The 12,999-nt window shown below is 46.5% G+C and overlaps 1 protein-coding gene across 1 annotated transcript; it reads right to left on the reverse strand.

Annotated features, from left to right (window-relative positions):
* Nucleotides 1-1,175: 1,175 nt before the first annotated feature.
* Nucleotides 1,176-11,043, reverse strand: LOC145718747 (rho family-interacting cell polarization regulator 2-like). The gene is made up of 6 exons (XM_081810261.1): nucleotides 10,867-11,043; nucleotides 9,374-9,529; nucleotides 8,561-8,639; nucleotides 6,883-6,906; nucleotides 5,731-5,784; nucleotides 1,176-1,546 (listed from the first exon to the last, which is right to left on the reverse strand). Exons 1-6 carry the CDS (start codon nucleotides 10,965-10,967, stop codon nucleotides 1,295-1,297), a joined length of 666 nt encoding a protein of 221 aa, XP_081666387.1. The 5' UTR covers nucleotides 10,968-11,043; the 3' UTR covers nucleotides 1,176-1,294.
* Nucleotides 11,044-12,999: the final 1,956 nt, after the last annotated feature.

Raw genomic sequence — 12,999 nt, forward strand, 5'->3', positions numbered from 1 at the left:
CTCTGTCAAATAATAAATAAAATCTTTATAAAAAAAAATAAAGTTTCATTGGGCGCCTGTGTGGCTCAGTCGGTTAAGCGACTGCCTTCGGCTCAGGTCATGATCCTGGAGTCCCGGGATCGAGTCCCGCATCGGGCTCCCTGCTTGGCAGGGAGGCTGCTTCTCCCTCTGCCCCTCCCCCCTCTCATGTGCTCTCTCTCTCTCATTCTCATTCTCTCAAATAAATAAATAAAATCTTAAAAAAAAATAAAATAAAATGTTATAACTTCCAGAGCTGATAATTTAGATGTGCTAATAATAATGTGGCATAAACAAAGCACAGCACTATATCAAAATATTTTGCTTTTTAAGATATTTTGGTAACTGTACTACTAATACTGAAATGACTATTTCAGTATCATTAGTTTCTTCTGAGTTCCTGGATTCCACATATTTTATTTTGTGCATTTAATAAGCATTCTTCTGAAAGGGGAATATAGGCGAAGAAGCCGAAACACAGAGAGAGAGACAAAACGGTTCAGACCAGAGACACTGCTGGAGCGACCATACAAGGTGACCCATGGGGTCAGAGGCTCAGCTCCGGGAACTGCCCAGCAGACCCCATGAACCCTCAGGAGGCTGATGACTTCATTTATGAAATTCGATCTGCGAGCAGACACTCGGGTTAGTGAGATGTGCTGCTTGAATTGTTCAGTCTTCCATCAAAGACACTTGGTATCAGGTGACCCCAGGAGGAGGGAAGGCCTCCCTGTGTCGGATGCAGGGGCCTCAGAGACAGAAGCCAGGGGAGGCCCACTTCTGCTTGTGGCTCTTTATCTTGTCTCCTTGAAGAGAGAAGGGGACTTCCTTAGCATAAAATCATCACAGGCTGGAGTGTTGGTGATACCCAGCTTTCAGGGCAGCTATCTTAACTGCTAGGGTGGTTCTACTTCTTGGAATAAAGCCAGATTAGCCTGGACACTAGAAAACTTTGGAGTGCACTTAGAGCGTCAAAAACCAGGGCCCTGTGGCTGAGCCATGCATTCGCTGAACTTCTCAACAAGCATTCGTAGCCTCCCTATGCAGAGACCGCAAGGCAGCAGGGAGCACAGAAGAGTTCAAGACTTGGTCAGTGAACGGCTTCGTAGCATCTGACATCTTGCGGCTTTTCAGTTTCATGAGCAAGCACGGTCCAAGGCACTAGGAGATGAGTGACTGCCAGGTGACGCTCGGGGACCAAGAAAGGCCAACGGAGGCTGTGGAGTCCAGTGAAGACTGACTGAACCAAAATACGACCGACAGAAGTGCCCGAGACTCATCTTAAACAATTCCACAGACAGCCCCCAAAGAGTGCAAGAGAGGCAAATGGTAAGACAGCTCCCTTAAGGGTAGGATGAGGTAGCCAACCGGCACATACCTCCGTGTACTCCCTGTAGCTGCGACTGATCTCCGACAGGCTCTCACGGGCAGCTCGGCTGCTAGGCGAGGCCGCGAAGGCTTGCTTCATTTTGCTGGCACCATCTTGGAGGCGTCTTTGGATACAATACCCTTCGTAGAGTTCATCTACCTGTCAGAATCACAGGAGGGAACACGAGGGATGTAACTATTTAATCCCACTTGAAAGAAGTTACACAGGCCATTGTTCAGTCCAAAAGATATTTATGTTTCTGACCTCAACAAGGAGACTCTAGTAGAAGTGTCATCCTTTTATTTATTTATTTATTTATAAAGATTTTATTTGAGAGAGAACGAGAGCATGAGCAGGGGGAGGGACAGAGGGAGAGAGAGAAGCAGACATCCCTCTGAGCAGGGAGCCCCAAGTGGGGCTCATCCTGGGACCCTGAGAGCACGACCAGAGTAGAAGGCAGACGCTTGACCAACTGAGCCACCCAGGCCCTCCCCCCACCCTGAAGCATCATCCTTTTAGCCAGAGACCCATCATCTTTGTTTTAGCCACTGGGATCCATTTTCTCTTTCAAAGCAGATTTTAATCTGAGCCTTCTTTGCAAATTACACGAAATGAAAATGGGCTTAACAATGGTGGGCTGTGTGAGCCAAGTACTGGATGAAGGAGACCGCAGTCTTCTACATAAGGAACAAACATAGGAAGGATTTCCACGAGGCTCTTACCACTTTAAGGGTATTGTCACAAGGTGATATTCACACATCTACATTTAGCATTTTTTTTAAAAAAGAACTTGAGCCAAGACTTTACAAAAATCATTTTCAATAGGGGCACCTGGGTGGCTCAGTTGGTTAAGTGTCTGCCTTTGGCTCAGGTCATGATCTCAGGGTCTTGGGATTGAGCCCCGCATCGGGTTCCCTGCTCAGAGGCGAGTCTGCTTCTCCCTCTGCCTCTGCCCATCCCCCGCTCCCGCTCTTGCTCTCTGTCTCAAATAAAATCTTAAATAAAAAATCATCTTCAATAAGGAGCCTCAACAATATAGAAAATAAAGGTATTAAATTATTCTTAAAATGAGGGTGAAGAGGGGCGCTTGGGTGGCTCAGTGGGTTAAGCGCCTGCCTTTGGCTCAGGTTGTGATCCCGGGGTCCTGGCATCGAGCCCCGCATCGGGCTCCCTGCTCCGCGGGGAGTCTCCCTCTGCCCTTCCCTGCTGCTCATGCTCTCTGTGTCTCTCTCTCAAATAAATAAAATCTTTTAAAAAAATGAGGATAAGGGCGCCTGGGTGGCTCAGTCGGTTAAGCGACTGCCTTTGGCTCAGGTCATGATCCCGGAGTCCCTGGATCGAGTCCCACATCGGGCTCCCTGCTTGGCGGGGAGTCTGCTTCTCCCTCTGACCCTCCCCCCTCTCATGTGCTCTCTCTCATTCTCTCTCACACAAATAAATAAATAAAATCTTTAAAAAAAAAATGAGGATAAAACACAACTGTCAAAACTTGATCAAACTGAACACTTAAGAACTATGCAGTGTTTGTTTGTGTAAATAATACTGCCACTAAAACAATAAATGGAAACACTGGAGGTGAGCATTTTTCTGCTATACATCTACATTTATACGTCCAAACAATCATACGCTGTTTGCAAATGACTATTGATCATACTCATCTTATAAGCCTGAGAATCACTTACTATCTCCAAGACAGCGATTCTCAATCAACCCAAGGCGATTTTGACACCCCAGGGACATTTGGCCAAAGCTGGAGCCATTTATTTCCAGCCTCACAGCGGGGAGGTATTACCACCATCTGGTAGGGACAGAGGCCAGGGATGCTGCGAAACATCCTGCGGGACAGAGGACAGTGCCCTACAACAAAGACTAGCTCCAAATATCAATAGTGCTTAAGTCGAGAAAACCTGGTTATTGCTGATCACGTGTATGTCCACAGTCTTGCGCTCTCCCCCATTATTAGCTCGCTCCCCAGTTAACCACAGGAGTTTGCAGGCAGATGAAAAGGAAATGAACCCCAGGTGTTGGCAGAAGCAAAGGAAATCAGGGACTTCTGCGAGGCAGGGATCTGCCTCGGCCAACTTGAATTTTTCATTTCAGTACAAACTTTATTCTCTCAAAAGGCTGTAGAACCAGAGGAAGGTGGAGATGAATATAATGGGTTTCAGAGTTTAAGATTTCTCTTTTGTTCTGAAAGCAAGTTTTTGGGTGCTGACGACAAAGCGTCAGGAGGACCTGTTAGAGTAGGTGGAATTTTCCACCATTGCGATCTCTGTCTAGACGCCAATCACACTCAACTTAGAAGATGCACATTAAGAGACTGGAAATTATTCTCTGGTTAAAGGATTCTCTGTTGCTCTTTCCTTCAACAACTCACTCCACTTTGGTGAGAGCAATTGCCAAACTCTGGAAGCAGCCTTTCGTCTTTGGAGTCGATGGGTTTGTCTCCGATTAAGAGGGAGATGTAAGGTCAAGGGTGGTGAAGCTGCTGATGAAATCTTTGGGTTCGTGACTGGCAGAGAGGGTGGCTGCCATACCCTAAAACCAAGCTAAGACTCACCTAGTGAGCTTGTCAAAATGCTGATGCCCAGGCCCCCCTCTCTGAGATGCAGATTCAGTAGGTTAGGGCTGGGCTGGAATCTGGAATATTACATAAACATTGCAGATCGTTCTCATGGGGTTGGTCCCCACAAAACCCCTAGAAACACAAGAGCTGATCCCTCTTCCAGGGCAGGCCAGACTGTTTCACCCATGGGGTCCCCTGGGAAGCTGCCCCTTCCTCTGTTTTCCCCACTACTGGGTTTGCTAAAGTCTGAGACTGTAATCCTCTCTATAGGAAACTGCTAATCCTCTCTATAGGAAACTGCTCATGGGGACATCAGTTTAGCCCTAAAGATGCAGTCTGTTACTCTGCATTTGCAGAAGAGTTAATTCTTTGTTTTCATTTCAATGCCAGCCTATCCTAGCCCAATGGAGTTAACCTGTAGGATAAAGGGTAACTCTGTACCCACTTGAGTGGGAACGGGCCGACTGTAGGCAAGCGTTGGTCTCATCCACACGTCAGCAGGGACCCTCACCAAACCAACTGCTGGACTCATTCAGTTAAATACCATTTGTGAGACATGCTGCAAACAGACCGCCCCCAACCTTTCATGACCCCCGGGGTCGTCATGGCTAACCACGATGGCTGCAAGGTGGATAAATACACTCCTACCTGAGAGGGATTTTGTTTTCTTGCTGTGCTTCTAACTAAACAGAGTAATTTGCCAACACCTGCCTGCCACACAGATACATCTGAATGGATGTCATTGTTTTACTTGAGTTTAACAGAAATTGGAGCAATTTCAGATTCGCCCAGGTAATAGATATTTTTCAAAGCGGAAACATGCAAAGGCAGCTGCATATACATATGTTTACATACATCTAAATCGTCACAGAATTTTAAAACAAAAGGATTCTTAGGCTCATTTAGATTGAATGCATGCACCTCCCGGCCCCATTTCACGGAGTGGAAAACCAAGGTCCGCATGGGTGATATAGCCCAGAGAGTATGTGACTGGAGCCTAGGGCTTCTGACTCCTAGCAGAGAGATCGAGACTGGAGACTGAAGGCTCCAGTCTCTCTACTTGGAAGAGAGGCTGATGCACATGGATGCATATAGGAATGACCATTGGTGGGATTTAGCGGCTCCCAACGGGAACGATTTTCTGGTTGCCCCAGTAACTCTTGGTAGTGTTCAGAACAATGGGGTGACAGTCCCACTCCATGCTAGCCTGGTTGGATCGTCAGTGAATGGTTTGTAGGGTTCAGGGCTGGGTGTCAGGGGTCCTGAAAAAATGGCCCACGTCGACGGGGGCGACAAAGATGAAAGAAAAGGTGCCTGGAAACCACGCCGTGTGAGGAAGGACAGAAGGAGCCAGGAGCTTGAGAAAGAGTTAGGGACGTACATGGCACCTGCCCTTAAGTACTTTCAAGGCCTTCGTGAAGAAGTTTACGGGGTACCAAGCTATATGTGTGGCCCCAGAGGGTCCAGTTACGCAAGTGTGAAGTTTCGTGTAGGGTGAGTTTGGTTCGATCTTTACCAAGACTGCACAGGGACTAAAAGCCCAGCAGGAGGCTCTGTGGGAAACACTTCAATGTTTGTTGAACGGAAGGAGAGTCAGAGCTATTTTCTCCTTTTTCTCCATCTTTCCTGCCCATTGGAGGACTTAATTGATAATCAGTTTAGGAGTCAATTAGGTAAGACATTCTCCGCGGACTACGTGCCATGCTTAGGCCAAAGGCGTATTGATTAGTGACTGAGGACAGAAACCCAGAAGCCAAGACAACGGGAACTTCATTACCTTACTAATGTGAAATTCCAGGCGTCTCATGTATCTTTCAATCGTTTTAATTTGCTGGAATTAAAAGAAGAAGTTTGAAAAAGTACAGCCATTTACAGTTTAACTGATCTAGACCAACAAGAATATCTTCTTCCTGATCTCAGACCCAAAATTACCAGAAAATGCTAAATACCTCCCCTTCCTTCCAATCTTGGCTATTTCAGAGAATCTCTAAAACCAATTTGGAAAGTATTTACTAAAACATCGAATAAATATTCTGAGAGATGAGCTTGAGTTAGTAATGGGAATCGTTGTGTTGAACATTGAGGGAGGCCAATCAAATGGAATTCACTGGGTTTCTAGCAGGGCAATATCCTGTTGGGGCATACTTCTAATCCTTCACAGTAACATATTTTATCATCTCGAAGATGAACTCACCCCCCTACAGTTTAGTGTCTCTGAAACCGGGGTGCATTTTGAAACTACTGTCCGTTCATGCTCAAAGATAATCACAGTGGTTCGTGTGTCATCTCTTTGAGTTATAAATATTGTTATTACATGCATTAAACTTAATTACCCTCTCCAATGTCTTCAAAAAACATCACACCATGATTCGGCATTAAAATTATGTATATACAGAAAGGCATGCGAAGAGAGCAGCAGCATATATGAATAAAGAAAAACAAACTCTACATTTAAAAGAAGCCTAGAAGAGTTTTGTCACAAAGTATAAAATACACATTTTAAGTGAACAGAGAAAACCGTGCCAGGGTTTACCTGGAATCACTTTTTTTCCCTTAGGGAGATATAAAATAATGGTGTGTTTTTCAGTCAAAGACGTCTTCAATTTGATGAAATACGGCAGTCAATTAGAGAGAACACAGGTAAGGACCTTCAAATACCTGGAAAGTTCTTGAACTTATCAGTGCACAGAGAAACCCTACAACCAAGTGGCATTTTTATGGAAGTGACCTTCAAGATGTTATTGGAGCTACAGATCATGGTACTTATTCACCCGCCCTCATTAGATACAAGAATGACTTTTACTAGGCTTAGAAAAATCATCAGTTCTTGGAGATCTGGTTATGCCTAAAGAGGAAATCACAGACCTCTCTGCAAACATGCAGTGTTTTTTTTTTTCTGCAATATTCCCCCCACAGAATGATAACTTACCTTGTCTAGGTCATACAGCACACCCTAAAATAAAAAAGGAGTGTCCGGATTAAAACATAGTTTCCTCACAATTGTTACTGATTTCAATAGAGGGATTCAGTTTGCATTTCTGCATTTCCGGGGAAGAAATGATCACTCCTGCAAAGTTCTGCTGGGTTATTTGAAATAGCGGCGAGAGTACTTTTAGGGGCCCGTATTTATTTTCCCTCTGTGTCTACAGAATTCCACCCCAATCTCTCCGCACCCAAGGGTCTCACTTGCTTTCAGCTCTCCTCTCTTACATCCTGAGGGGCACATAAATTCATATTAACTTTTAAATACGGAAAGCAAGTTAACATAGAATGGAGCAGGGATAGCCCTTGCCCTCCCATTTAAACATATAAAACTGGTGTTTAAGGAGAGTCCTGGAGGGCAGTGATAGGCTTTTCACAAATTGTTTTTTAAGCAAGTTCATTTCCTGTGTGTTTGTAAGAGCACAGTGTAATCGGCACAGCATTCCCATATTCCCCATCAGGAGGGTTTCTCTACGGAACACCAGGTCCCAGCAAGAGCTCCTGCGTCCATTCACTATTGTTCTCCAAGGAGAAACATGTGTTGCCCCTGAGGATGCTCAAGGGCATTCCAAAGCGGAAGGCCATTCCATAAGGAGTCGCTCCCCACAGAGATGGGGCGGTTCCTACTGTAACATCATCGGGGGATAAAATCTTTTAACTTCCGTAAAGCTTTTAGCCTCTGAGCCTTCGGAAAGGACACGACTACACATCTTAGCAGATCTCCGAAAACAGGAGAAGACAGTGGCTATGGATACACAGCTCTACCTCTTAGCGCGTGGAGACTTTTCCTGGGCTTTCGGACACCTTGGAAGATTAAGATGTAAGATCATCTTGAACGGAACAAAATCATTTAAAATCGTGTACAGGGGAGAAGCACCTCTTCAACCAGGTAAGTCCTCACAAATTTATTAGAATAGAGGACACCTGTGAGCTGCGGGTCGTAAGGACATGTAATGGAACGGGCTCAGGGGCTGCTCCCACCTTCTCATAACAGGTGCCCCTGGGATCCCCTTGCCCTCCCTGACGTCATTGACCTGTACTGTTTTTTCAGTTGTTCTGGGCTCCAAATTCTGTACTAACAAAATGCTAGGAGAACCCCAACTTTTCATTTCCTTATATGATTTGGAGGAGGGGTAGAGGGGGTTGCAGTTGCTTCTGTTTAGTATTTTTTCCTGATTATAAAGCGTATCCACATAAACATGCTTGGAAAATACTGAGAAGCATTAAGAATAACTTTAACTGGGGCGCCTGGGTGGCTCAGTTGGTTAAGCGACTGCCTTCGGCTCAGGTCATGATCCTGGAGTCCCGGGATCGAGTCCCGCATCGGGCTCCCTGCTCGGCAGGGAGTCTGCTTCTCCCTCTGACCCTCCCCCCTCTCATGCTCTCTCTCTCTCTCAAATAAATAAATAAAATCTTAAAAAAAAAAAAGAATAACTTTAACCTTCTCATATATGCATGAGGAAGCAGATAGTACTCTCCCCCTTGGATCTACTTTTCTTAAAGGTTCTTCCTCATCCCTGTACCCTTCCCCAGACCCCTATCCCCATCCAGTAGGAAAAAAAAAAGATACTCAGCCCAAAAAAAGGAATACTGGGTTAACATCCTAATGATCGGATGGTACCTACCAGGCGAGAGTTTCTTCTCATATCTTTTAACTGAGCTGTCAGCTTGTCCAACTCTGTCTGGTGAACCTCCAGATATTCACTGCAAAAAGAACAGGAAACCTACTCGTGACCTCTGTACCGTGCTGCCCTTGTCCTTCCGAAGGGGACAAGGAACCTGAGCCCTGCTCTGGGGAGGGGAGAGTCGGTGGGGAAGAGGCTGCATATCTCCTAATCTCTCAACTTTCTGAAAGCTCCGGGAGTTGCTTCTGATACCATCCAGATGGTCAAAAAGGAGAGCCCCTGTGAGGCTGCAAGTCCAAAAAAGAAAAAGCAGAGGGGAGGGAATGGCGCAAATGATGTTTTGGGTCTCCTGGGTCCAGGCTCACAGAATTCTATCTAGTGAAATATGACACCAACTCTAGAGGTCTCCCCACACACCAGGGAGATTTTATTCTGGGCCAACAATCCGTGTAATAATAGACTATAATATATAACATAATAACTTGGGAAGGTTTCAGAATCCTTCCTCAGCGATCACTAAAATGGAGCTGTCTGTCCATTGTCGTTTATGTGAAATCCAACACTGCGCTGAGTTAAACACATCACTAGTTCGGATCTCCCTGGATGCTATGGATGTGATGCGGAAACTTGACATATTTCACATGTTTGAGACTCATTGAAGGCTTCCTCAATTACGGTGCAAGAATAAAATGTCTAGTACAGAAATAGACATTTTAAAATGATCTCTTAAAACTTTTCCATGCACCCCTCCTCCCCGTGAGGATTTTAGAAAGGAAAAACGTTCTAGGGCGCTCTTAGCGTCGATGTTCTTACTCGAGTCCGTTTTTCAAGGCTCTGACGACCTCTTCCACCCTCTGAGGCTGAGGTTCTTTGGGAGGGTTGTTGTTTTTGTGTCCTAAATTGTGCATTTTCTTCAGTTTGGCCTGAGGCTTCTTGAGAGCGGAGGGATTTTCGATGAAGGAGTTACATCTGTGCAAAGGAAAAAGAAATTGTGAGTCTCGGCATCCAAAAGGGTCTGAGCAAAGAAATGCCCTCTGAATCATTTTGTGTTCATATCTGTGTCTTGTGGGGAAGGTACGGGTCCCCGAGAGCTGAATAACCTGAGCCATCCTACGTGTGGTTTATTGGTGGATTTGCTATTAGATTTATGAACTGCTGAAATCTGGAAGCTCCGCAAGGCAGTGGCTCCCCAGGGTCAGGTCAGGGGCTCTGAGTGAAGACACACCATGCCACTGAACCCTTACAGAAAGCCGAGGACAAGTGCTTCCAAGGAAACGAGGAAGCAGAACAGTCTAATCCAACGAAAAAAATACGCGTGCTATGCAATGTTGAGCACAAGCGTCTGCTAAACTCGACTAGGATGTGAATGAACAGTTTCTGGATAAAGGGCTACTCCAGACGGCGTTAGAGAGAGGCACACGTAGCCGAACCCATGGCTTTGTGTGAGCTTTCTTTTTCTGGAGTACATTATCTTTAGGTAGAACGCAGAACTCAGCGTCTCTGTTAGTGGCAGGGACGCAGCCTGCAAGCGGAGATGGACACCTGAGAGAACTTAGACCCCAACCCCGGATCTGATTAGGAGACCGAGAGGCCAGAACCTCACCGACCCAGCTGTCAAAGGGAAAGCTGTGACCTCCGAGTCTGGCAGGTGCCCACCCTGCGCCTCCCAGGCTAGTTACTCTTTTCCTCAGCATAACCATCCGTACCAAAGGGGACAGGACAGGTCGAGCACGTAGGCCCCTGAGGGCCCAAGACCTCTGTCGTGTCGGAAAAACTGAAGACAAACTTTTTCCATGTTACCTATTTCATGACCCGTGTGTTCCTTCTTGAGTTCCCCGAAGTCCTATTTTAGAGGAAGGGAGATTCAGGAGAAACCGGAAGACTAACTTTCCCAAGCCTGTGTCTGAAGGACATCTGCTGCCCAGAGTCGCTCAGCAGAGGCGGTCTTTACCCACTGCATAACTTAGAGCAAACACAGTCTCCCCAGTCTGGCTGTGGTGGGAGACGTGCGGCCCAAAGGGGAGGGGGCGGGGAGAGCCAGGCACACAGACTGCTAGCTTATCCCAAATCTCCAGCCATCTGCTTGGCAGGAGGAATTCTAGATGACAGAAAGAAACTACGGCACTTAATTTTTGGTACATTACGTCTTTTCCATGGAAGAGATTAAAATACCATGCACGCGAGTGTGCGTGCATGTGCATGCGTGTGTGTGTTTCAACAAGGCTGAACGCTCGCAGAGCCTCTTGAGGGCATGAGCTCACAGCCTTCTCGAGCTGCGTCCCGGGACAGAACCACACCCGACTTGCCTGGACCGTCTCTCCTGAAGGCCGCTGAACCCCGCGAAGGACTGGCTTCTGATGATCCCATTGGGCCCCCCAGGAGAGAAGGACTGGGATCCTACCAACATGATTTCTGGGAGTCTGGCTGGTAGTCCTGGAAGACAGTGGAAAGATTAGGGCAAATTACAGGCAGGTCCAGACAGAAAAAACACTACACTTGTCAACAATGGCAAAGGTGAGGGGAGGTGAGGTGAGTCATGAGACCATTAGCTGTTTGTAAGTCTTCTTTCCTACGACCTGTTCTTTTCAAGCCAAAGGGTTCAGCTCTCAGGTGAAGAAAAAAAAAGATACCCACCTACTGAGACAGAAATAAACAGAAATTGCATACAATCATCAGTCATTTTAGGTTTCTTTTCAGGGATTTTTTTTTTTAGACAAGGTTCAAGAACATGGAAACTTCGGAATGTTTACCTCCGTTCAACAACAAAAACAACAGCAGAAACACACAAATAGGCCAAGTCAAAGTGTCAGCCGGGTCCCGCATCACATTCAAAACACAGTCCAATCTCAGGGGAGAATTCGACACTGAGAAGTCAGATGGCTGAAAACACTAGTTTTCTTTAAAGATGAATTGACTTCAACGTGTTCTCCTTTTCTCTACCCTTAAGTCTATTTCGAAAGATAGGATTGCGTCACTCTTGTGGGAGCATGAAAGAAAACCAGTAAAGAGAGCGTTCCCACAAGTGCTGATCATCTATGTTATTATGATACAAATACCAGAGCAGAGGGACAAAGAGAGAGGGCAAGACCGCAGGAAGCACACACCCCATTTCGGTCGCTTGCTTGGCTCTTGTCGAGACTCCCCTCGAATGACTAAGATGCATTGTCCAAACACAGCTTCGGCGGGCCCGCGAGCCCAAGGTCAGTTCCCCCAAAGGCGGGCCTGAGCTGTCAGGTAACGCTTTCCCCCGAGGTCAGGCGCAGTGAAGCACATACCATTGTGTTAGCAGGGACCCTCAGCCCAGAGAGGGGGGCGGCCGAGGAGCAGGCTCCCAGGAGAAGGGGGAGGCAGCTACTGTCCAGACTGAGGATGTCCAAGGTGGGCAGACACCAAGTTGGCCTGTGTGAACGGCATCAACCACTGTCCTCCAAAGACCCAGCCAGCCAGCAAGAACAGCTAAGAGACACAGCAGAACTTCTGCGGTCTATCCAGATGTGATAGGAGATGGGATAGGATGATAGGATGTGATGGAGGAGCCACCCCACCAGGCCCTACTCAAGGCATTCTATTCTAGGCAGCTGAGCAAAGGAAGGAGGCTGCAGTGAGCTGCCTCCCCAGAGGGAGGACACACAGGCCCCTCCCCCGTACTGCGACTGGCTGGGGTTTGCAGGCATTCTTGCAGGGCCCGGGTGCTGACTCACTCACGATGGGCCCTGCAGGAGGCAGCAAGCCTGCTCTTTGACCTGGATGGGACAAGAGTCCCACCCCTTCCATTCCAGCCTTGGGGGGGGCGGGTGGTGGCAGAGTTTAAGTTTTGCAGGCATTCTTCAGAATTTTCAAACTGATAAAGTGGAAGTGTGTGTGTGCGTGTGCAGTAAAGTTCAATCTAGTGCACCAAGGGCAGGACAAAATGCAGGACTTAATGAGGTTCTCCTAAGTGCCCTTGGCTGCTTACGAAGAGGTCCGTCCACTTCTCGGGTGCATGAAGCATGCCTGTGTGACCTTTGTATCCACATTCAAACTCGTCATGAACATCAAGAAGACATTATAGCTTGCGTTATTTCTGTACTCAAAAGTGTTATAATCAAAAACACATCTTAAGGTCCAAATTTGGCAATTTTTCTTTTTTTAAGTAGGCACCATGCCCAGCATGGAGCCCAGTACAGACTCGAACTCACGATCCTGAGATCAAGACCTGAGCAGAGATCAAGAGTTGGACGCTCAACTGACTGAGCCGCTCAGGTTTCCTGAAATTGGGCAAATTTTATTAGTCTTGTCTCTCATTTTGTAAATTATTGTTCAATACATCTGTTGTTGCATTACGGAGTTCTTTGACCACAGGAAAAGAATGAAAGCATTTAAAAATATTTTAATGGCATGATTGTCTTGTACTTCCTAGAAATTTTTAAGCCAAAAAAGTTTTTTTTTTCTCTTATCCA

This window comes from Leptonychotes weddellii, unplaced genomic scaffold (genome assembly GCF_054177405.1).
Source record: "Leptonychotes weddellii isolate Sample4059 unplaced genomic scaffold, ASM5417740v2 HiC_scaffold_2112, whole genome shotgun sequence".
In the NCBI taxonomy this organism is placed as follows: Eukaryota; Metazoa; Chordata; class Mammalia; order Carnivora; family Phocidae; genus Leptonychotes; species Leptonychotes weddellii.

Coding starts and splice junctions, on each gene's coding strand:
- LOC145718747 (XM_081810261.1), bottom strand. CDS start 10,967: ATGTTGGTAGGATCCCAGTCCTTCTCTCCTGGGGGGCCCAATGGGATC. Junction 9,530..10,866: donor CTTCAGGAGAGACGGTCCAG/GCAAGTCGGGTG, acceptor TCCTTTGCACAG/ATGTAACTCCTTCATCGAAA. Junction 5,785..6,882: donor TGCTGTATGACCTAGACAAG/GTAAGTTATCAT, acceptor TTTTAATTCCAG/CAAATTAAAACGATTGAAAG.